Source organism: Taudactylus pleione, unplaced genomic scaffold (assembly GCF_031769625.1).
Source record: "Taudactylus pleione unplaced genomic scaffold, aTauple2 ptg000357l, whole genome shotgun sequence".
Classification (NCBI taxonomy): domain Eukaryota; kingdom Metazoa; phylum Chordata; class Amphibia; order Anura; family Myobatrachidae; genus Taudactylus; species Taudactylus pleione.
In genome coordinates, this window is record NW_028284758.1 from 23043 (window position 1) to 47610 (window position 24568).

The 24568-nt window shown below is 47.7% G+C and overlaps 1 protein-coding gene across 1 annotated transcript in view; it reads right to left on the reverse strand.

The window, feature by feature from the left end:
- LOC148508559 (uncharacterized) overlaps positions 1-24568 on the reverse strand; it is a 65438-nt gene that overhangs the window by 14223 nt on the left and 26647 nt on the right. The window contains exon 3 of the mRNA XM_088444361.1: positions 18693-18808. Within this exon, the coding sequence (XP_088300487.1) occupies positions 18693-18808 (116 nt within the window). The remainder of the gene's footprint in view (positions 1-18692; positions 18809-24568) is intronic.

Consider the following 24568-nt stretch of genomic DNA (forward strand, 5'->3'; position numbering starts at 1 on the left):
ACCTTTTAGGGTTATTATGGTTATTGGTACTAAGTGTTCTTCTATGACATTTCATTGCATGTTTCAGCCAATTTCCGGAGGCCGAGGCAGCGTAGGGGTTGCTAGGCAACATTCCTGCGCTCAGCGCTGACGTCATCGGCGAGTGTCCCGATGGACGGGATTGGCATTCACATGGTGACACAAGGGATAAAGGTAAGGGGGCTTTAGTATCGTCAATTTTGTCTTGTGATTTGCTATGATTATTACTACAGACACATCAGCCTGACGACGGGGTCCGAAGGAATCCTGAAACGTTGCCGACATTGCTGCGCATTGGAGGTATGTACTAACTTGTACAGAATACAGTCATTTGCATTAGTAGTGCTGTGTGTGGACGTGCTTTATTCTGGACCAGCTAAACACACGTTTTATATCACACGAGCCACAGAGCTGCATCATGTTTATAGTGCCGGATTTATGGAAAATTACATTTTATATATATACAGTCAGGTCCATAAATATTGGGACATTGACAGAATTTTCAGATTTTGGCCTCTATTCACCACCACAATGGTTTTGAAATGAAACAAACAAGATGTGCTTTACCTGCAGACTTTCAGATTTAATTTGAGGATAATTACATCCAAATCGGGTGAACGGTGTAGGAATTACAACGGTTTCTATATGTGCCTCCCACTTTTTAAGGGGCCAAAAGTAATGGGACTATCAACTCAAAAGCTATTTCATGGACAGGTGTGGGCTAATCCCTCGTTATTTCATTATCAATTAAGCAGGTAAAAGGTCTGGAGTTGATTCTAGGTGTGACATTTGCATTTGGAATCAGTTGCTGTCAACTCTCAATATGAGATCCAAAGAGCTGTCACTATCAGTGAAGCCATCATTAGGCTGAAACATCAAAACAAACCCATCAGAGAGATAGCAAAAACATTAGGTGTGGCCAAATCAACTGTTTGGAACATTCTTAAAAAGTAAGAACGCACCAGAGAGCTCAGCAACACCAAAATACCCGGAAGACCACGGAAAACAACTGTGGTGGATGACAAAAGAATTATTTCCCTGGTGAAGAAAATCCCCTTCACAACAGTTGGCCAAATCAAGAACACTCTCCAGGAGGTAGATGTATATGTGTCAAAGTCAACAATCAAGAGAAGACTTCACAAGAGTGAATATAGAGGGTTCACAACAAGATGCAAACCATTGGTGAGCCACAAAAACAGGAAGACCAGATTAGAGTTTGCCAAACAACATATAAAAAATCCATTACAGTTCTGGAACAACATCCTATGGACAGAGGAGACAAAGATCAACTTGTACCAGAGTGATGGGAAGAGAAGAGAAGGAAAGGAACTGCTCATGATCCAAAACATACCACCTCATCAGTGAAGCATGGTGGTGGTAGTGTCATGGCGTGGGCATGTATGGCTACCAATGGAACTGGTTCCCTTGTATTTATTGACGATGTGACTGCTGACAAAAGCAGCAGAATGAATTCTGAAATGTTTCGGGCAATATTATATGCTCATATTCAGTCAAATGCTTCAGAACTCATTGGACGGCGCTTCACAGTGTAGATGGACAATGGCCCGAAGCATACTGCAAAAGCAACCAAAGAGTTATTTAAGGCTATAAAGTGGAATGTTATGCAATGGCCAAGTCAATCCCCTGACCTGAATCCGATTGAGCATGCATTTCACTTGATGGAGACAAAACTGAAGGGAAAATGCCCCAAGAACAAGCAGGAACTGAAGACATTTGCAGTAGAGGCCTGGCAGAGCATCACCAGGGATGAAACCCAGCATCTGGTGATGTCTATGCGTTCCAGACTTCAGGCTGTAATTGCCTGCAAAGGATTTGCAACAAAGTATTAAAAAGTGAAAGTTAGATTTAGGATTGTTTAGTTTGTCCCATTACTTTTGGCCCCTTAAAAAGTGGGAGGCACATATAGAAACCGTTGTAATTCCTACACCGTTCACCTGATTTGGATGTAATTACCCTCAAATGAAACCTGAAAGTCTGCAGGTAAATCACATCTTGTTTGTTTCATTTCAAAGCCATTGTGGTGGTGACTAGAGGCCAAAATATGAAAATTCTGTCAATGTCCCAATATTTATGGACCTGACTGTGTGTGTGTGTGTGTGTATATATATATGTATATATATATGTATATACACACCACAACGTTAAAGCATCGGCAACGCCACCTTATTGCACACCCCTCGCACTCCGCTCTCACCCAGATAACACTCTATTTTGCTCGCAGCTCTTTTTAGCAAGTTCGGGCTGCCGTAAAGTGCAGCTGCTTTTGCCGCGATAACTCGCACCTGTCAGCACATTGCGGCTAAATGAATTGATGGACGAGAAAGGTTACTATAAGCCACAGATTCCCAAACTCGGCTCCATTAGTGAGGACAGGGCTGCATGTGACAGGGGCAGTGACATGATGTGAGGAGGGGAATGGGGGCAGCAGGAAGCCACAGACTGAGAGGTATATAGTGGGAGGAGCAGGGTCCCCAGCAGCACAGAGTATATCAGGAGATGAGTGATGTGTTAGTGAGGACAGGGCTGCATGTGACAGGGGCAGTGACATGATGTGAGGAGGGGAATGGAGGCAGCAGGAAGTCAGACTGAGAGTTATATAGTGGGAGGAGCAGGGTCCCCAGCAGCACAGAGTATATCAGGAGAGGAGTGATATGTCGGTGAGGAGCAGTGTTTTCAGCAGCACAGAGTATATCAGGAGAGGAGTGATGTGTCATTGAGAACAGGGCTGACTGTGCCTGTGTGCCTTATGGTAGGTTAATACCGTACATTCTCTTGCAGTGGGGACATAATGACTCAGCTGAGAAGCCCAGCAACGCAGGAGGCCGGGACGAGTGCAATATTGGAAGGAGATAGGACAACAGTGCACAACATCCCGATCCTTCTGCATCCCTAGAGACAGAGGTGACATAAAACAAATGCAGACTGTAGCATGCGCTATAACATGGCCGACAGTCCCTGACCCACCATTATTACCCAGGACACTGACCACAGTCCATGACAATCAAACTGTACCATGTCAGGATATGGCCCCACAAACTAACCAACCACCTGGACTCTGGTTGCACATGGTCCATAGTCCCACGTGTACCATGCCAGGTCATAACCAACCACCTGGACCCACCTACACTGACCACAGTCCATAACCAACCACATGTACAATGCCCAGATATTTCAGATATTCCCTGACAAACATCCTGAACCCACCTAGGACACTACATTCAGTCCATAACCAACAGCATTTATAGTACAAGGATGCGGCCCACAGTCTCTCACCAACCACCTGCACCCACCAAGCAAATGCCCCACAGTATATGACCAACAAACTGTACTTCCCAGGACATAGCCCATTATTTCTCCAAGGGAACTGCCCATATTTACTCAGCAATCATTTGGACCTCCCAGGATACTTCCTGCAGTCCATCATCAATTAAGTTTACCAAGCAAGGACATTGCCTACAGTCCCTAGCTGACCCCAGAGTCGCAAGAACATGGTCCACAGTCTCTAACTGACCCCAGAGTCCTGTACCCTTTCTGAAAATGGCCCACAGTCCCTCACCAAAACTTGTACCTTGCATGGCACTGTCCACTTTCCCTTTCGGAACATTACCACCATCTCCTACTATCCGCTCAACTCACAGCCCCCCACTATCCTACCACACACACTACCCTCCTAATGTATTACCCACATCCCCCCACTATCCTACCACACACTGTACCCTCCTGCTGTATTACCCACAGCCCCCCCACTATCCTACCACACACTGTACCCTCCTGATTACCCACAGCCCCCACTATCCTACCACACACTGTACCCTCCTGATGTATTACCCACATCCACCCACTATCCTACCACACACTGTACCCTCCTGATGTATTACCCACATCCCCCCACTATCCTACCACACACTGTACCCTCCTGATGTATTATCCACAGCCCCCACTATCCTACCACACACTGTACCCTCCTGATGTATTACCCACATCCCCCCACTATACCAACACACACTGTACCCTCCTGATGTATTACCCACATCCCCCCACTATACTACCACACACTGTACCTTCCTGATGTATTACCCACATCCCCCCACTATCCTACCACACACTGTACCCTCCTGATGTATTACCCACATCCCCCCAATATACTACCACACACTGTACCCTCCTGATGTATTACCCACATCCCCCCACTATACTACCACACACTGTACCCTCCTGATGTATTACCCACATCCCCCCACTATCCCACCACACACTGTACCCTCCTGATGTATTACCCACATCCCCCCACTATACTACCACACACTGTACCCTCCTGATGTATTACCCACATCCCCCCACTATACTACCACACACTGTACCCTCCTGATGTATTACCCACATCCCCCCACTATACTACCACACACTGTACCCTCCTGATGTATTACCCACATCCCCCCACTATCCCACCACACACTGTACCCTCCTGATGTATTACCCACATCCCCCCACTATCCTACCACACACTGTACCGTCCTGATGTATTACCCACATCCCCCCACTATCCTACCACACACTGTACCGTCCTGATGTATTACCCACATCCCCCCACACACTGTACCCTCCTGGTGCACTACCCACTGATAAGACAGTAATATGTGGATGTACATATTCATTCAGCATCTCACGAATATATGCATGCTTATGTAATTTTATTTTCCTGTACTGCAATTTAGAGTATATAGAAGTGATATATATATATATATATATATATATATACACACATACATACATACATACATACACATACAGTCAGGTGCATAAATATTGGGACATTGACAGAACTGTCATATTTTGGCCCCTAGTCACCACCACAATGGCTTTGAAATGAAACAAACAAGATGTGATTTACCTGCAGACTTTCAGATTTAATTTGAGGGTAATTACATCCAAATCAGGTGAACGGTGCAGGAATTACAACGGTTTCTATATGTGCCTCCCACTTTTTAAGGGGCCAAAAATAATGGGACAAACTAAACAATCCTAAATCTAACTTTCACTTTTTAATACTTTGTTGCAAATCCTTTGCAGGCAATTACAGCCTGAAGTCTGGAACGCATAGACATCACCAGATGCTGGGTTTCATCCCTGGTGATGCTCTGCCAGGCCTCTACTGCAAATGTCTTCAGTTCCTGCTTGTTCTTGGGGCATTTTCCCTTCAGTTTTGCCTTCATCAAGTGAAATGCATGCTCAATCAGATTCAGGTCAGGGGATTGACTTGGCCATTGCATAACATTCCACTTTATAGCCTTAAATAACTCTCTGGTTGCTTTTGCAGTATGCTTCGGGTCATTGTCCATCTGTACTGTGAAGCGCCGTCCAATGTGTTCTGAAGCATTTGACTGAATATGAGCATATAATATTGCCCGAAACACTTCAGAATTCATTCTGCTGCTTTTGTCAGCAGTCACATCATCAATAAATACAAGGGAACCAGTTACATTGGCAGCCATACATGCCCACGCCATGACATTACCACCACCATGCTTCACTGATGAGGTGGTATGTTTTGGATCATGAGCAGTTCCTTTCCTTCTCCATACTCTTCTCTTCTCTTCCCATCACTCTGGTACAAGTTGATCTTTGTCTCATCTGTCCATAATATGTTGTTCCAGAACTGTAATGGCTTTTTTAGATGTTGTTTGGCAAACTCTAATCTGGTCTTCCTGTTTTTGTGGCTCACCAATGGTTTACATCTTGTGGTGAACCCACTATATTCACTCTTATGAAGTCTTGTCTTGATTGTTGACTTTGACACATATACACCTACCTCCTGGAGAGTGTTCTTGATTTGGCCAACTGTTGTGAAGGGGTTTCTCTTCACCAGGGAAATAATTCTTCTGTCATCCACCACAGTTGTTTTCCGTGGTCTTCCGGGTCTTTTGGTGTTGCTGAGCTCTCCGGTGCGTTCTTTCTTTTTAAGAATGTTCCAAACAGTTGATTTGGCCACACCTAATGTTTTTGCTATCTCTCTGATGGGTTTGTTTTGATTTTTCAGCCTAATGATGGCTTGCTTCACTGATAGTGACAGCTCTTTGGATCTCATATTGAGAGTCGACAGCAACTGATTCCAAGTGCAAATGTCACACCTAGAATCAACTCCAGACCTTCTACCTGCTTAATTGATAATGAAATAACGAGGGAATAGCCCACACCTGTCCATGAAATAGCTTTTGAGGTGATAGTCCCATTACTTTTGGCCCCTTAAAAAGTGGGAGGCACATATAGAAACCGTTGTAATTCCTGCACCGTTCACCTGATTTGGATGTAATTACCCTCAAATTAAATCTGAAAGTCTGCAGGTAAAGCACATCTTGTTTGTTTCATTTCAAAGCCATTGTGGTGGTGACTAGAGGCCAAAATATGAAAATTCTGTCAATGTCCCAATATTTATGCACCTGACTGTATATTTGTTGTGCAAGTTGCAGAAGGCGGTACTTGTGGAATGGCCCCAGGCCTAGAGAGGATAAGGCCTTCCCTTTCCTTTCTAAAGTAAGCAAGTGTGTGTCTGATGTAGCAGCCACTTTGTTTGATATTTTAGGTAAAAGGATGTTATATGATATATCAAAAAGTGTGTAGAGATTAGTGTTTTATTTCTCTGTAGGTGTGATTAACTGCAGAGATATGTATAGGTTAAACTACTATATATATTGTTCTAGCAATAAGAATTATAGGTTTACAATGTATAAGTTCTAATATGTGCAGAATAGATGACAGCAAGTCTCAGATACATAAATAAATGAGGTAACTGAGATAGAGTCTTCATTTCTGCTTATTGCAGGTACATGCTAACTGGGCGACCAGGTCAGATTTCTACAAGAGAACAAAAAGATAACACAGAATAGTGTCAATATTATGTCTAGGGGCTCTATTTATTAACATTATTTTTACTAAAATAAAGTGATAAATGCTGTTTTGTGTTGTCACACCCTTTTCACATTATGTTAGTATCACCTGTAGTTATTACAGGGCAATTGGAGTAGAATTTGTAAAATTCTACTCCAACCCCTAATTATCACTTATTTTTAGTAAGCAGATCGTATTTCCCATAATTGTAATGAGAAATGTGATCCCACCAAAGTTACTAAATATAAAATGTGAAAAAATACCGAGGAAAGCCCTGTGATAATAACGCCACCTGGAGGAGGCGTTATCCAGGGTCTCCCCCGGTTACCAGCCTCCTGCCTTGCTCTAACGGGCAAAGCAGAGCCGGGAGTCGGTCCCTGTAATCAGCTGATCTCTGCTAAACAGACCACACGCCGATCATTGCTATACACACCACACGCCGATCATTGCTATACACACCACACGCCGATCATTGCTACACACACCACACGCTGATTACTGTAAAAAAAAAAAAAAAAATTACTTACCTAACTCCAGGGGACCGGTGATCGGGCCTCCGGCGATGACTCCCCTCCGGTCAGCTGGTCTCCCACAGTGCACTGCTGCCCGGTCATCAGGTGATCGGGTCCCAGTGCAGTATGGGAGATCACCTGACCAGAGGAATGGAGATCATCACCGGAGGCCTGCAGGTAAGTAAGGGAGAGGGGGGTTGCGGGGGGAGAGGGGGGTTGCCAGGGGGGGAAGGGTAGTCGCCGGGGGACCGTGATCGCGGGGGGCGGGGCTTAGCACCGGGGGGCAGGGCTTGGCGCCGGAGGGGGGGTAGCAGCGGCAACCGGTCGGCGCATGCGCGGCACTTAATCACAGTATTTTTGGCAAAAATACCGTGATAAGGCTCCGAAGGGGATTTACAGGGACAGAGCTTTATCGCAAGCTCTGTCCCTGTAAGGGATTTGTAGTAAATCCCTGTGATATTGCCTGAAGTCACTCGGTAATATCACACTACAATCTGCATTACCAATGCGGATTGTAGTAAATAGAGTTCTAAGGCACAAATATTAATTAGATTAATTGGACTAAATGGATGTAAAACAAAATGAAAGTATAAATATGACCAGAGAAAGAGGCATTGGGGGAGCAGTCAGAGAATAGAGGAGAGAGCACAGGACGAGGTTCGGGGGTGCTGGTGCCGTTACGTGTGTATGAAGTATTGGCTGGCTGTTATTCTGTACTGGATGTCACAAATTTATTTTACAAGTATTCCCTAATGCTGCTGGTATAACATTTTTTTTACCAATGCAGACTTACAACCAAAAAATGTATGATTAAGCTGTCTTTAAGTAAAAGCATTATCATTAATATTAGAATCTGTATTTAGGTGAATTATTTCAGTACTCGCAAGTAAGATTACTTACAAGTAAGTAATCCAGAACTATTGCGTTATTACCACAGTCCTTCATCACACACTGTACCCCCCTGGTGCAGTACCCACAGTCCCCCACTATCCCCACATACACTGTAACCTCCAGGGACGTGTCCTAGCTCAGAGCTACATTACAGTGTAAGGATAAAGCTGCCCAGCATGTGTGATACCCTGACTCTGATAGTGCCAGTAACTGTGCCCCTGGGTAACACCGTGCTGCACTGCAGGGGGCAGATGTACAATGTGCAGAGAGTTATATGTGGGAGAGACGTGTCCTAGCTCAGAGCTACATTACAGTGTAAGGATAAAGCTGCCCAGCATGTGTGATACCCTGACTCTGATAGTGCCAGTACCTGTGCCCCTGGGTAACACCATGCTGCACTGCAGGGGGCAGATGTACAATGTGCAGAGAGTCAGATGTGGGAGGGACGTGTCCTAGCTCAGACCTACATTACAGTGTAAGGATAAAGCTGCCCAGCATGTGTGATACCCTGACTCTGATAGTGCCAGTACCTGTGCCCCTGGGTAACACCATGCTGCACTGCAGGGGGCAGATGTACAATGTGCAGAGAGTCAGATGTGGGAGGGACGTGTCCTAGCTCAGACCTACATTACAGTGTAAGGATAAAGCTGCCCAGCATGTGTGATACCCTGACTCTGATAGTGCCAGTAACTGTGCCCCTGGGTAACACCGTGCTGTACTGCAGGGGGCAGATGTACAATGTGCAGAGAGTCAGATGTGGGAGGGACGTGTCCTAGCTCAGACCTACATTACAGTGTAAGGATAAAGCTGCCCAGCATGTGTGATACCCTGACTCTGATAGTGCCAGTACCTGTGCCCCTGGGTAACACCATGCTGCACTGCAGGGGGCAGATGTACAATGTGCAGAGAGTTAGATGTGGGAGGGACGTGTCCTAGCTCAGAGCTACATTACAGTGTAAGGATAAAGCTGCCCAGCATGTGTGATACCCTGACTCTGATACTGCCAGTAACTGTGCCCCTGGGTAACACTATGCTGCACTGCAGGGGGCACATGTACAATGTGCAGAGAGTTAGATGAGGGAGGGACGTGTCCTAGCTCAGAGCTACATTACAGTGTAAGGATAAAGCTGCCCAGCATGTGTGATACCCTGACTCTGATAGTGCCAGTAACTGTGCCCCTGGGTAACACCGTGCTGCACTGCAGGGGGCAGATGTACAATGTGCAGAGAGTTAGATGTGGGAGGGACGTGTCCTAGCTCAGAGCTACATTACAGTGTAAGGATAAAGCTGCCCAGCATGTGTGATACCCTGACTCTGATACTGCCAGTAACTGTGCCCCTGGGTAACACTATGCTGCACTGCAGGGGGCACATGTACAATGTGCAGAGAGTTAGATGAGGGAGGGACGTGTCCTAGCTCAGAGCTACATTACAGTGTAAGGATAAAGCTGCCCAGCATGTGTGATACCCTGACTCTGATAGTGCCAGTAACTGTGCCCCTGGGTAACACCGTGCTGCACTGCAGGGGGCAGATGTACAATGTGCAGAGAGTTAGATGTGGGAGGGACGTGTCCTAGCTCAGAGCTACATTACAGTGTAAGGATAAAGCTGCCCAGCATGTGTGATACCCTGACTCTGATACTGCCAGTAACTGTGCCCCTGGGTAACACTATGCTGCACTGCAGGGGGCACATGTACAATGTGCAGAGAGTTAGATGAGGGAGGGACGTGTCCTAGCTCAGAGCTACATTACAGTGTAAGGATAAAGCTGCCCAGCATGTGTGATACCCTGACTCTGATAGTGCCAGTAACTGTGCCCCTGGGTAACACCATGCTGCACTGCAGGGGGCAGATGTACAATGTGCAGAGAGTCAGATGTGGGAGGGACGTGTCCTAGCTCAGAGCTACATTACAGTGTAAGGATAAAGCTGCCCAGCATGTGTGATACCCTGACTCTGATAGTGCCAGTAACTGTGCCCCTGGGTAACACCATGCTGCACTGCAGGGGGCAGATGTACAATGTACAGAGAGTTAGATGTGGGAGGGACGTGTCCTAGCTCCAGGGAGCACAGTTACTGGCAGTATCAGAGTCAGGGTATCACACATGCTGGGCAGCTTTATCCTTACACTGTAATGTAGCTCTGAGCTAGGACACGTCTCTCCCACATATAACTCTCTGCACATTGTACATCTGCCCCCTGCAGTGCAGCACAGTGTTACCCTGGGGCACAGTTACTGGCTGTTTTGCTCCTACCTTAGAATAATTCTCTATATAATGGAACATACGTATCACACACACACACACACTATAAATACTGTAATTAGTATGCCTGTAGCATGTAACATGTGTCAGCATTCGTGTAGTGGTACATGGATATATGGACATTACAATGTGATCAGTATGTACACAGAGAGCCTCATGTGTACAGGTGTTAGAGTTGTGCGCTGATGCCGCTGAGATGCGAGAATACAGAAATGTCGCTGTCATCGGGAGATGTAATGAGACGCAGACCTTCAGCTTTGCAAATACAAACATCTGCGCTACAAAGGTGCAACGTCGGCCGCAGAACATTCGCTGTTAGCGGCTCTGAGTAAGTCTATGGTCGCACAGAATGGGCGCTTGACCGGAGACGCCGGGCTATGATTGTACATGCACGCAGCGACACGCCCGAGTCTCTGGTCGCAGACCCAGCAGCCTTCTCCAAACCTCCCCTAGCTGTCAATCACTCTACAAGTAGAGAGTCGCTGCTTGTAACTATGGTAACGGGCTCGGACGCACTGCGCAGACAGCATCAGCAGACGTCTGTAAGTCAGGTATCATATAGCCGGCGGATATACATCGTACATTATACTTAACTGAGGAGAAAGCATCTGCAGACAATATGTGACCGTGCAGAGCGCCACGGCGCATGCGGGCACTGTATACACGTACATACATGATGCACACGTTACACAGGCTGAGGGTACATGAGAAAGCTATGACAAGGTATAACAGTCCCCATAGCTGTAACATGACGGGATTATAATAACATGGAACATTAGGGAGCTCCTCACCGTGTGTGGCGTCCGCCGTCCGGCTTCTCACGTCTAACTGGGGCAGTGCAGAGTCTTACAGCCTGGGATGGGGGGTGGGAGTTTCCCCCTTGTGGGCCCCAGAAGTTTGCATTGTGGATTCTCTTTGAATATTGAGTCTTTAAGGGGAGCAGAATGGCTGCCATGACGACCAGCGCCCCGGCAACAAGGACAGAATGTCGCTCACAATACATCAGTAAACTTGGCGTCACCCTGTATGTCCGTGCCGGGTACCCAGAGCACGGTGTCACCTAGTCAGCATGGTAATATACCGGCCGGAATGCAGGGACCGCATCCTGCACCTTTCCATGTGACTCCAGGGTGCAGGCCAGGGTGCAGGGAACTCTCAGAGAGGCGCACATTAACCTACATTAGCCCAGAAGACGTATCTATGCAATGTAATGAGGCCCGGCCACTTCCTCAGGTACAATGCGCAGTACTAAGTCACCGCGTCTCACGGGCTAATGGCGCATTGACAATATAGAACCACAGATATCAGGGCCGGATTAAGGTCTGTGGGGGCCCCTGGGCAACAAACATGTGGGGGCCCCTATTAAATGTAACGAACTGGGGGTATGCGCAATGGGGACCCCGGTAGTGTCAGTGCCCACTGTGGTAGTGCCCCGTATGCAGAGCCCCCAGTAGTTATGCCCCTGTAGTAGCGTCCCCAATAGTAATGTCCCCTGTATAAATGCCCTCAGTAGTAATACCCTTGTAGTTGTGCTCCCAGTAGTCATGCCCCCTGTGGTAGTGGCACCAGTAGTAATGCCCCCTTTAGTAGTACCCTCTGTATAAATGCCCCTGTATTAGTGCCCCTAATAGTAATGCTCCCACTGTACTAGTGCCCCAGTAGTAATGCCCTACCTTCAAGTAGTCCCCAATAGTAATGCCCTCAGAAATGGTGCCCCCAACAGTAATGCCCCTTCCCGAGTAATGCCCCCTGTAGTAACGACCCTTCCCGAGTAATGCCCCCTGTAGTAAAGACCATTCCCGAGTAATGACCCCCAGTAGTAATGACCCCCAGTAGTAATGCCCTCAGTGGAACAGCCGCTTGCGCTAAAAAGAAATAAGTCATACTTACCTTGAGCCCCGCTCCCATTGCCTTCTGTCCGCTCGGCTGCTCCTCTGCACTATGGGAGACACGTTATGACGTATCTCCCATAGTGCACTGCCTGAGCCAGAAGCCGGAGCTCACGAGTGAGCTCTAGCCTACGGACGGCTCTGGCTGCCGCTGCGGGGAGGGAGCTGGGTGCCCGCTGGTTAGCTTCCACCAGCCCGTGGCCGCATGTAGGCAGCTTCCACCAGCCCGTGACCGCATGTAGGCAGCTTCCACCAGCCCGTGACCGCATGTAGGCAGCTTCCACCAGCCCGTGGCCGCATGTAGGCAGCTTCCACCAGCCCGTGGCCGCATGTAGGCAGCTTCCACCAGCCCGTGGCCGCATGTAGGCAGCTTCCACCAGCCCGTGGCCGCATGTAGGCAGCTTCCACCAGCCCGTGGCCGCATGTAGGCAGCTTCCACCAGCCCGTGGCCGCATGTAGGCAGCTTCCACCAGCCCGTGGCCGCATGTAGGCAGCTTCCACCAGCCCGTGGCCGCATGTAGGCAGCTTCCACCAGCCCGTGGCCGCATGTAGGCAGCTTCCACCAGCCCGTGACCGCATGTAGGCAGCTTCCACCAGCCCGTGACCGCGTGTAGGCAGCTTCCACCAGCCCCTGACCGCGTGTAGGCAGCTTCCACCAGCCCCTGACCGCATGTAGGCAGCTACCACCAGCCCGTGACCGCATGTAGGCAGCTTCCACCAGCCCCTGACCGCATGTAGGCAGCTACCACCAGCCCGTGACCGCATGTAGGCAGCTTCCACCAGCCCGTGACCGCATGTAGGCAGCTTCCGCCAGGCCGTGACCGCATGTAGGTAGAATCTCATTGGAACAATGTCACAACATTGGAGAAAACAGAAATAAAATTATCATTATTAATAATAAATAATATGATCCGGTTATTATAATACAGGGTGAATATTTTACCAGGAGCGTAACTATATGTCTGTGGGCCCCTGTCCATGTTTCCTGAGGGCCCAGGCTACTGAAGCACTATCACACATGGGGCTGCTGTGATCCACGCCTCGGCTATAATGGCAGCACCACCCTGGAATTTCAGGCTGTGGTGACGTTGGGACACATACATGCAGTGTGAGCACCGTCCCGGGGATAACACAGGTGTCTGCCCTTCCTCATTCTGGGTATTAGCAGATTTATTTTCTCAGGGTAGGGCACGGTGCCTCGGGCACATTCTTCCCCTGGAAGTATATAGTATATACAAATACACTGTGATGTACAGAGACAGCCGAGTGCCTGAGATGGTCCAAGAGTTTCCATTCCCTTCTCCTGGTGCACAGAGATCAGCAATATTCAGCCACGCCATGTGATGCCGGTGCTCTCCTGTGGGCAGAGTGATCCTTGGGCCCCACAATGCAGTTACAGTATAATAATATATATGGGATTGAAATACCAGCAACTGGTTAGGGTCAGGCTTGCTGATCATGTCAAGATGGCGTGGAATGTGTTCCAGAGGTATTATACATGCCTGGAATCAGTGTGGCATATACAGTACCAAGCCAGCCTGGTCCTGAGGACCTTCAGGAGCCATTTTGTCCTGTAGGATGAAAGCAGAGCTGGACATTGCTGTTATCTGGTGGGTGGCTCCATCCCGGGTCCGGTCACCTTACTGTATACAGTATGATGCCCCTCTGCCCTCAGACATCGCTGGTGGCACAGTCATGGCGCTCTGATAATTCACTCTGGGATTAAGATTTTACAATCTAGATGTTCCTCCCACCTCTAAATACTACCTCCTTCCACCGAATGGCCCAGCCTATCCGGCCAGCAGATTGGACACAGTCGTCTCCTCCAAGATCCATGCCAGCGGTTCCTGATAGAAAGTGCTCTCCGCAATGCCAGACATGTTTAATAAGGCGCGGTAACATTTAATGCCTGCCTCCCATTAATTGTCATCCATGGGTCTGTCCACCCGGCTTTCACCAACATGATCATTAGGGGAAGCAGGAATATGGGACGTTACCCCCAGCTGCTGCCTGATACCCCGCTGTACCTGCAGTCAGGTGATCATTAGGGGAAGCAGGAATACGGGACGTTGCCCCCAGCTGCTGCCTGATTACCCGCTGTACCTACAGTCAGGTGACCATTAGGGGAAGCAGGAATATGGGACGTTGCCCCAGCTGCTGCCTGATTACCCGCTGTACCTACAGTCAGGTGACCATTAGGGGACAGAGGAATATGGGACGTTACCCCCAGCTGCTGTCTCATTACCCGCTGTACCTACAGTCAGGTGACCATTAGGGAAAGCATGAATATGGGACGTTGCCCCCAGCTGCTGCCTGATACCCCGCTGTACCTGCAGTCAGGTGATCATTAGGGGAAGCAGGAATATGGGACGTTGCCCCAGCTGCTGCCTGATACCCCGCTGTACCTGCAGTCAGGTGACCATTAGGGGAAGCAGGAATATGGGACGTTGCCCCAGCTGCTGCCTGATACCCCGCTGTACCTGCAGTCAGGTGACCATTAGGGGAAGCAGGAATATGGGACGTTGCCCCCAGCTGCTGCCTGATTACCCGCTGTACCTGCAGTCAGGTGATCATTAGGGGAAGCAGGAATATGGCACTGTGCCCCCAGCTGCTGCCTGATACCCCGCTGTACCTGCAGTCAGGTGATCATTAGGGGAAGCAGGAATATGGGACGTTGCCCCCAGCTGCTGCCTGATACCCCGCTGTACCTGCAGTCAGGTGATCATTATATCTTCCCTTACCGCTATATAAGGAATTAATGGTATATAGGTGAGGAATGAAGGGCATGTACGATATGCTCAGTCATAGTTCAGCTTTGTATACATGTAAAACTGGACTCTATACAGCATGCAAATCCCAGGTTACCGCCACCTATAGTTATATACTAGCACACCTGGACTATGTGATGGCGTGCTGGATACAGATATACAGTACATAGGGAATGGGATGGATGTTCCCGACTGCAGAAGCCCGACAGGAGGAGATCCCGACGAAGAAAGGGAAGCATCTTACCCCTCAAATCCTAACCCTAAGTGCCCCCCAGGACGTGCCTAAACCTAACCCCCTTCCGGCAGCGGCTTATACTTATCTGCCACCGGTCTCTTACGATCGGGATTCCACCACCGGTATCCTGATTCGTGTAGAAATAGCGCCGTTGGCATTTAGCCTGGTGTCGGTATATCGACCACCGGCATCTCGTCCTCCAGGTTACATCCCATATTATATGCATAGATATGTCAGCAGACCCATGCCAGCTGCACGATGGTGTAACCAATGACTGTGACACCGGGGACCATTGGTGATCTACATCCCATATTATATATATATGTATAAATATGTCAGCAGACCCATGCCAGCTGCACGATGGTGTAACCAATGACTGACACCGGGGACCATTGGTGATCTACATCCCATATTATATATATTATATGTACAGATGTCTCATCAGACCCATGCCAGCTGCACGATGGCGTAACCAATGACTGACACCGGGGACCATTGGTGATCTACAACCCATATTATATATATTATATGTACAGATGTCTCATCAGACCCATGCCAGCTGCACGATAGCGTAACCAATGACTGACACCGGGGACCATTGGTGATCTACATCCCATATTATATTTACAGATGTCTCATCAGACCCATGCCAGCTGCACGAAGGTGTAACCAATGACTGACACCGGGGACCATTGGTGATCTACATCCCATATTATATATATTATATGTATAGATATGTCAGCAGACGCATGCCAGCTGCACGATGGTGTAACCAATGAATGTGACACCGGGGACCATTGGTGATCTACATCCCATATTATATATATTATATGTACAGATGTCTCAGCAGACCCATGCCAGCTGCACGATGGTGTAACCAATGACTGTGACACTGGGGACCATTGGTGATCTACATCCCATATTATATATATTATATGTACAGATGTCTCAGCAGACCCATGCCAGCTGCACGATGGTGTAACCAATGAATGTGACACCGGGGACCATTGGTGATCTACATCCCATATTATATATATTATATGTACAGATGTCTCAGCAGACCCATGCCAGCTGCACGATGGTGTAACCAATGACTGTGACACTGGGGACCATTGGTGATCTACATCCCATATTATATATATTATATGTACAGATGTCTCAGCAGACCCATGCCAGCTGCACGATGGTGTAACCAATGACTGACACCGGGGACCATTGGTGATCTACATCCCATATTATATATATATGTATAAATATGTCAGCAGACCCATGCCAGCTGCACGATGGTGTAACCAATGACTGACACCGGGGACCACAGGTGATCTACATCCCATATTATATATATTATATGTACAGATGTCTCATCAGACCCATGCCAGCTGCACGATGGTGTAACCAATGACTGACACCGGGGACCACAGGTGATCTACATCCCATATTATATATACAGATGTCTCAGCAGACCCATGCCAGCTGCACGATGGTGTAACCAATGACTGACACCGGGGACCACAGGTGATCTACATCCCATATTATATATATTATATGTACAGATGTCTCAGCAGACGCATGCCAGCTGCACGATGGTGTAACCAATGAATGTGACACCTGGGACCATTGGTGATCTACATCCCATATTATATATACAGATGTCTCATCAGACCCATGCCAGCTGCACGATGGTGTAACCAATGACTGACACCGGGGACCACAGGTGATCTACATCCCATATTATATATACAGATGTCTCAGCAGACCCATGCCAGCTGCACAATGGTACAGGGCACCAAAAAGTCTAGTTACGGCTCTGCTAAAGAGTTTTTTGAAGATTCTACTTAACATTTAACTAGCACCTTCTAGATGATAATAGCTAGAATCTGATTGGTTGCTATGGGCAACATCTCTTAAAATTCACCTCTAAAAACTTGCCCCTAAGGGCGGGATGTACTAACAGCAAAGTGCATTCCCCATGAGTCTCTATAGATGGTGTTGCCTAATAGAAGCCTATGGGATTCATATCACATAATTCCCCAAGAGGGATCCAATAGTATCCCCCTCCCAGACGACTCGCGTATGTGCTGAAGGACTCCGGGGACATACGAAGCCCCCACACCGCAAAGGTCAGCGTCTATCGGAAGAGCTGTCCTTTGTGGTTTTAATTGCAAATCTACAAGCATACAACGTTATTAAGTGGCGCAATGTATCACATTCAAACTGCGATGCTCGATATACAGTATATGCCGCCCATTGTGCCAAAAACAGTACATCAGATACAGCTGTATTGTGTCCAGAGATATCAGCAGGTACAGACAGAACATATGAGAAGGGCCAGAAGATGCAGGGTAATACACAGTCATTATCATATATACTCACCAGGACACATACACACTGCGGTGAGAGGGGACGCCTCTCGCCTGAATTACCCATATTCTGGTGGGATCGGATTCCTCCAATGGAAACTAAAGTAAAACCTGTGCATTTTGCAGTAGCAGTGGAGGTTTGGAACTCCAGGTTTTCAGGATTGCACAGGTCCAGTTGCAAGTCATCACTGGAAGTCAGGAAGAGTTTAAATCACTCATTCACCCGTTGCTCTGGGCAGTGATGCCATCTAGCGGCCAGCCAGTAGGCCTGGGGAAGCATAGCAGACTGTGGGTGCATGCTATTGCAGCAGACTGAACATTGGCACTTTGGGCCAGGCGGTATCATTTGTTCCCACCTGCATGTCTAATCACTGTGCCTGTTTGGCCAGGCCTTTGTGTGTATATGAGATACTGCAGTGTCTGCTGTATTAAAAGACACTGTTCCACCAAGAACCTGCCTGTTGTGTGTGCCGCTTTCTGAGACCCTGTTACATTACATACATGATAAGGGAAGGAGATGTGAATTATCAAATAGACGACCGATGGGCCGGATTCAACCTTGTACACAAACCCAATAGTTTGTGTACAAGTCCGAAAGTGGAAGGTGGGGGGGGGTGCGAGATAGAGAGATATATATATATCTAATATCTAAGAACCAGGACCGGCACTCCACACAGCTGTAGTGGTACCCGGGTGCTCACCAATGCAGCAATGACCGCCAATATAAATCTCCGTTCAGCGGGAGGCACTCCAGGGCTTTCATAAATATCAGTCAGGCTCATCCTTTACTGTGACGTTTCAGAAATGGAATCGCTTTTATTAAGGATACATAAAAATAAATCCGTGCTTACCTTTTACAGCATTTCATCCATGTGACAGACACGCCAGACCGGACCCCTGCTTCCGGAGGTGTGCGCGATGACATCACATGCCAGCAGGCCGGACTTCCAACCGCGCTGTACCACAGCTGTAACCAGGGAGACAGTGTCAGCATATAAACAATAGTGACAACCCCACCACCACCAATACTGCACAACACAATAATATCTATTATCCAGACATGTGTGATGTACAAAAGGATGATATAAAGAGATACTCACTCAGCATAATATACTATAGGACATATCTATATAATACATAATGTCCATTATCACTATATTGCAGATGGACAATGACCCGAAGCATACTGCAAAAGCAACCAAAGAGTTTTTTAAGGCTAAAAAGTGGAATGTTATGCAATGGCCAAGTCAATCCCCTGACCTGAATCTGATTGAGCATGCATTTCACTTGATGAAGACAAATCTGAAGGAAAAATGCCCCAAGAACAAGCAGGAACTGAAGACATTTGCAGTAGAGGCCTGGCAGAGCATCACCAGGGATGAAACCCAGCGTCTGGTGATGTCTATGCGTTCCAGACTTCAGGCTGTAATTGCCTGCAAAGGATTTGCAACAAAGTATTAAAAAGTGAAAGTTAGATTTAGGATTGTTTAGTTTGTCCCATTATTTTTGGCCCCTTAAAAAGTGGGAGGCACATATAGAAACCATTGTAATTCCTACACCGTTCACCTGATTTGGATGCAATTACCCTCAAATTAAATCTAAAAGTCTGCAGGTAAAGCACATCTTGTTTGTTTCATTTCAAAGCCATTGTGGTGGTGACTAGAGGCCAAAATATGACAGTTCTGTCAATGTCCCAATATTTATGCACCTGACTATATATAGTGATTTCTTAGTGTGTTTTTTTTTTTTTTATTAAATTTGCAAAAGTCTCAAAAAACCTTTTTACTTGAACTAAGGGCCTGATTCAGAGCCGCTCGTAAGCGGCAGCTCGTTCGCTCCGAGCGATGTTTGCCCAACTGCGCATGCGTACGGATTGTTATACGCATGCGCGAAGCAGTCAGTGCGGTCGAAATTCATGTGCTCGCAAAATAGCGAATGCCTGCTAATTTGAGTGACAGAATGAGGCGTTTGTGGGTGGTAACAGGGGAAGGTGTTTGAAAACGGGGAGTGGAAATCCGATCGCAGGCGTGCTTAAAGGTCCAAACGGGCGTTTTAAGGGAGTGCATAATTAATCCAGCAGCGTCATTGACCACGTCACTTGGTTTTTTTTAACTCAGAACTGCTCGCAAAATAGTGGTTGAAAAAACCAACCACAAGAACAGCGAGCAGTTCATACGCTGGTCGATGTACTCGATTAATCTAATAAATAGCGGACATGACGTATGGTGCGAGCGGCCAGGGGGCGTATTTTTCAAATTTACGTTCGCATGTTTTGCTCGCTCGTTCAGACTTAGAGGCGTGAACAGACCGCAAAGTGCGAACGGTTCATTTGAATAGCCACCCCTTTTTAGAAAACGAACGACCGCAAATAGCGAGCGGCTCTGAATGAGGGCCTAAGTCTCCAGATATAGCAGCTGAATTCCAGACATATTTTGAGACCATATTTTGTTCTTCTCCAGTGGATCAGGAGGCCCAGGGTAATTTTTTGACGGAGTCAGTGCTACCGCGCTTGACTCCGGAGCAAAAAGAGGTTTTAATCGGAAACATAACTATGGTAATCTGGCTATTTCTAGTCTCCCTAATGGCAAATCACCCGGTCCAGATGGTTATCACAGGGGTCAGGAAACTTTTATACCTTTTACCCCAAAATATATTTAGAAATGCCAACGTTACCCCCTTGATTTCAAACTAAGGAAATCATATAGTAGTGCCCCTGTAGTTATGCCCCTGTAGCAGTGCCCCCATATAATGCACCTGTAGTGCCCCCATATAATGCCCCTGTAGCAGTGCCCCCATATAATGCCCCTGTAGCAGTGCCCCCATAGTTATGCCCCTGTAGCAGTGCCCCCATAGTTATGCCCCTGTAGCAGTGCCCCCATATAATGCTCCTGTAGTAGTGCCCCTGTAGTTATGCCCCTGTAGCAGTGCCCCATATAATGCACCTGTAGTAGTGCCCCCATATAATGCTCCTGTAGTAGTGCTCCTGTAGTTATGCCCCTGTAGCAGTGCCCCCATATAATGCACCTGTAGCAGTGCCCCCATATAATGCCCCTGTAGCAGTGCCCCCATATAATGCCCCTGTAGCAGTGCCCCCATATAATGCCCCTGTAGCAGTGCCCCCATATAATGCCCCTGTAGCAGTGCCCCCATATAATGCCCCTGTAGCAGTGCCCCCATATAATGCCCCTGTAGTAGTGCCCCCATATAATGCCCCTGTAGTAGTGCCCCCATAGTTATGCCCCTGTAGCAGTGCCCCCATATAATACCCATGTAGTGCCGCTTGTACAAACCCCCCCCCCCCCCCAAAAAAAACCACTTACCGTAATCCCCGCTCCTGTATCCGCCGCCGTCCTGTCCGCCCAGCTGCTCCTCGGTACTATGGGAGAGACGTCATGACTATAGTGCGCATGGGGAGAGCCGGAAGCTGGAGATCAGAAGAGAACTCCAGCCTCCGGCTAATGCAGTGCTGCAGGGAAGGAGCCGGGCGCAGGGCTGGCACTTCCATTAGGCAGCTGCCTGAGGGCGCCGAGACCTGAAGGGCGGCCTGCTGAGGCATCTCACACCAGCACTAAACCTTGATGTTCTAACCGTGCACACGGGGGGGGGGGGTGCCTAATATCACCGCCCCCCACACACACATCCGCTTGCAATGTATAGCCCGTGGCCGCGACAATCATATATGCAGGCACAGCTGACTGACAGGCAACTGGAGCAGCCAATGATCCTGCTGGGCTGGCTGCCGAGCAGGTCCGCCCCCAGGGGGCAGCACTGTGATCTGGGCAGGCGGGGCACACAGTGAGAGGAGCAGCACCGCACTGATGTCTGTCTGAGGAGGGAGACACCATTGACACGAGAACGCTGATGGCACCTGAGGCACTGCAGTACAGCGGGCCAGCGGCTGAGTGTGACGGGCTGTCGGTGAGTATACGGCAAGCCTTGTTTGCGGAAGGGCATGGTGCCAGGGATAATCATACAGACAGTTATCAGCAATGTCGGCAGCATTTGGGTTATTAAAAGAATAAATAAAATAAAAATAAGAATCTTTGGGGAAATGAGATAAAATCTAATTCGGACATGGAAAAAAGAGAATGGGGAGAGAAGGCTACATAGCTCAGCTACTGCTGGGGTAGTGTATAACCTAGATTCAGTGTTCCCATCTCTTACACATTACTGTTCTGTAACAGAAAAGAGGGGGAAATGCGGAATCTAAATTATACTATTACTTCTCTCCCCCCTATCTCTCTCTGGTTTCTGGGGGGACTTAATGTGGCTTGGATGGATACAAGTATTGGGAAGCAGCTAATTAACATGTTCAAAGCCCCAGCTCCTGTTGCAGGTCACTATAATTGTAGATCACAAACAGTATTGGTCTCCTGGGACCTTAAGGGCTGTATTTATTATCATTATTGTGACTAAAATAAAGTGATAAAGGGCTCTATTTACTACAATCCGCATATTGAATGTGGATTGTAGTGTGATATTACCGAGTGAATTCGCATTGCAATATCACAGGGATTTACTATAAATCCCTTGCAGGGACAGAGCTTGCAATAAAGCTCTGTCCCTGCGGATCCCATCCGCACTCTAGTTGCGGTATTTTCGGAAAGAATACCGCAACTAAGAGCCCGCGCATGCGCCGACCCACCGGCGCCGCTACCCACCGCCGACGCTAAGCCCCCCCCTCCCTTCATTACACTTACCTGCATCATCCTGGCCTCTGGTGATCTTCCCCAGGCTTCCCGATCAGGTGATCTCCCATACTGCACTGGGGCCCGATCACCTGATGACCGGGAAGCAGGGCTCTATGGGAGACCAGCTGACCAGAGAGGAGCCATCACCGGAGGCCCGATCACCGGTCCCTGGATTCAGGTAAGTAAAAAAAAAAAAAAAAATGTTTCAATTTTTTTTTCTTTTTTGTAGAGCAATCAGCTTGCGGTCTGCTTAGACCACATAGCTGATTACTGGTACCGGCTCCCGCCTCTGCTCTCCCCGTTAGAGCAGAGTGGGAGCCCGGTAACCGGGGGAGACCCTGGATAACGCCACCTCCAGGTGGCGTTATTATCACAGGGCTTCCCCCAGTATTTTTTTACAATTTATTTTTAGTAACTCTGGTGGGATCACATTTCCCATTACAATTATGGGAAATGTGATCTGATTACTAAAAATAAGTGATACTTAGGGGTTGGAGTAGAATTTTACTAATTCTACTCCAATTGCCCTGTAATAACTATAGGTGATACTAACATAATGTGAAAAGGGTGTGACAACACAAAACAGCATTTATCACTTTATTTTAGTAAAAATAATGTTAATAAATAGAGCCCAAAGGCTGTTTTGTGTTCTCACACCCTTATCACATTATGTTAGTATCACCTGTAGTTATTACAGGGCAATTGGAGTAGAATTCGTAAAATTCTACTCCAACCCCTAATCATCACTTATTTTTAGTAAGCAGATCGCATTTCCCATAATTGTAATGGGAAATGTGATCCCACCAGAGTTACTAAAAATAAAATGTGAAAAATATCGAGGAAAGCCCTGTGATAATAACGTTACCTGGAGGTTGCGTTATCCAGGGTCTCCCCCGGTTACCGGACTCCTGCTCCGCTCTAACCGGCAGAGTAGAGCCGGGAGTTGGTCCCAGTAATCAGCTGTGTGGTCTAAACAGACCGCAAACTGATACAGTGTAAAAAAAGTAAAAAATATAGTAATAAAAAAAAATTACTTACCTGACTCCAGGGACCGGTGATCGGGCCTCCGGTGATTGCTCCCCTCCGGTCAGCTGGTCTCCCACAGTGCACTGCTGCCCGGTCATCAGGTGATCGGATCCCAGTGAAGTATGGGAGATCACCTGACCGGAGGCATGGAGAACACCACCGGAGGTCCGGAGCATACAGGTAAGTGTAATTAAGGGAGGAGGGGGGTTGCGGGGAAATCTGTGATCACGGGGGCGGAGCTTAGCACCGAGGGTGTGGGTTAGCGCTGGGGGAGGGGGGTAGCAGCAGCGGCCGGTCGGCACATGAGCGGGCTCTTTGTCACGTTTTTTTGGGCGAAAATACCGTGATATGGCTCCGAAGGGGATTTACAGGGACAGAGCTTTATCGCAAGCTCTGTCCCTGTAAGGGATTTGTAGTAAGTCCCTGTGATATTGCCTGAAGTCACTCGTTAATATTAGGGGTGTGCACCGGCCACTTTTCGTGTTTTGTGTTTTGGTTTTGGATCTGGATCTTTCTTCGTGTTTTGGATCTGGATTGGTTTTGCCAAAACCACCCTTCAGTGTTTTGGGTTCTGGGTTTTGTGTTTTGGATCTGTATTTTTTTGAAAAAAAGCATAAAAACAGCTAAAATCACAGAATTTGTAGGTTTTTCTGCTCCTATGCTATTATTAACCTCAATAACCTTAATTTCCACTCATTTCCAGTCTATTCTGAACACCTCACACCTCACAATAGTGTTTTTATGTCCAAAAGGTTGCACCGAGGTAGCTGGATGACTATGCTAAGCGACACGAGTGGGCGGCACAAACACGTGACCCATCTAGGCGTGATACTGCAGTGGCAGACAGGATGGCAGTCTGAAAAACTAGGCCCCAAACTATACATAATGCAAAGAAAAAAAAAAGAGGTGCAAGATGGAATTGTCCTTGGGCCCTCCCACCCACCCTTATGTTGTATAAACAGGACATGCACACTTTAACAAACCAATCATTTCAGCGCCAGGGTCTGCCA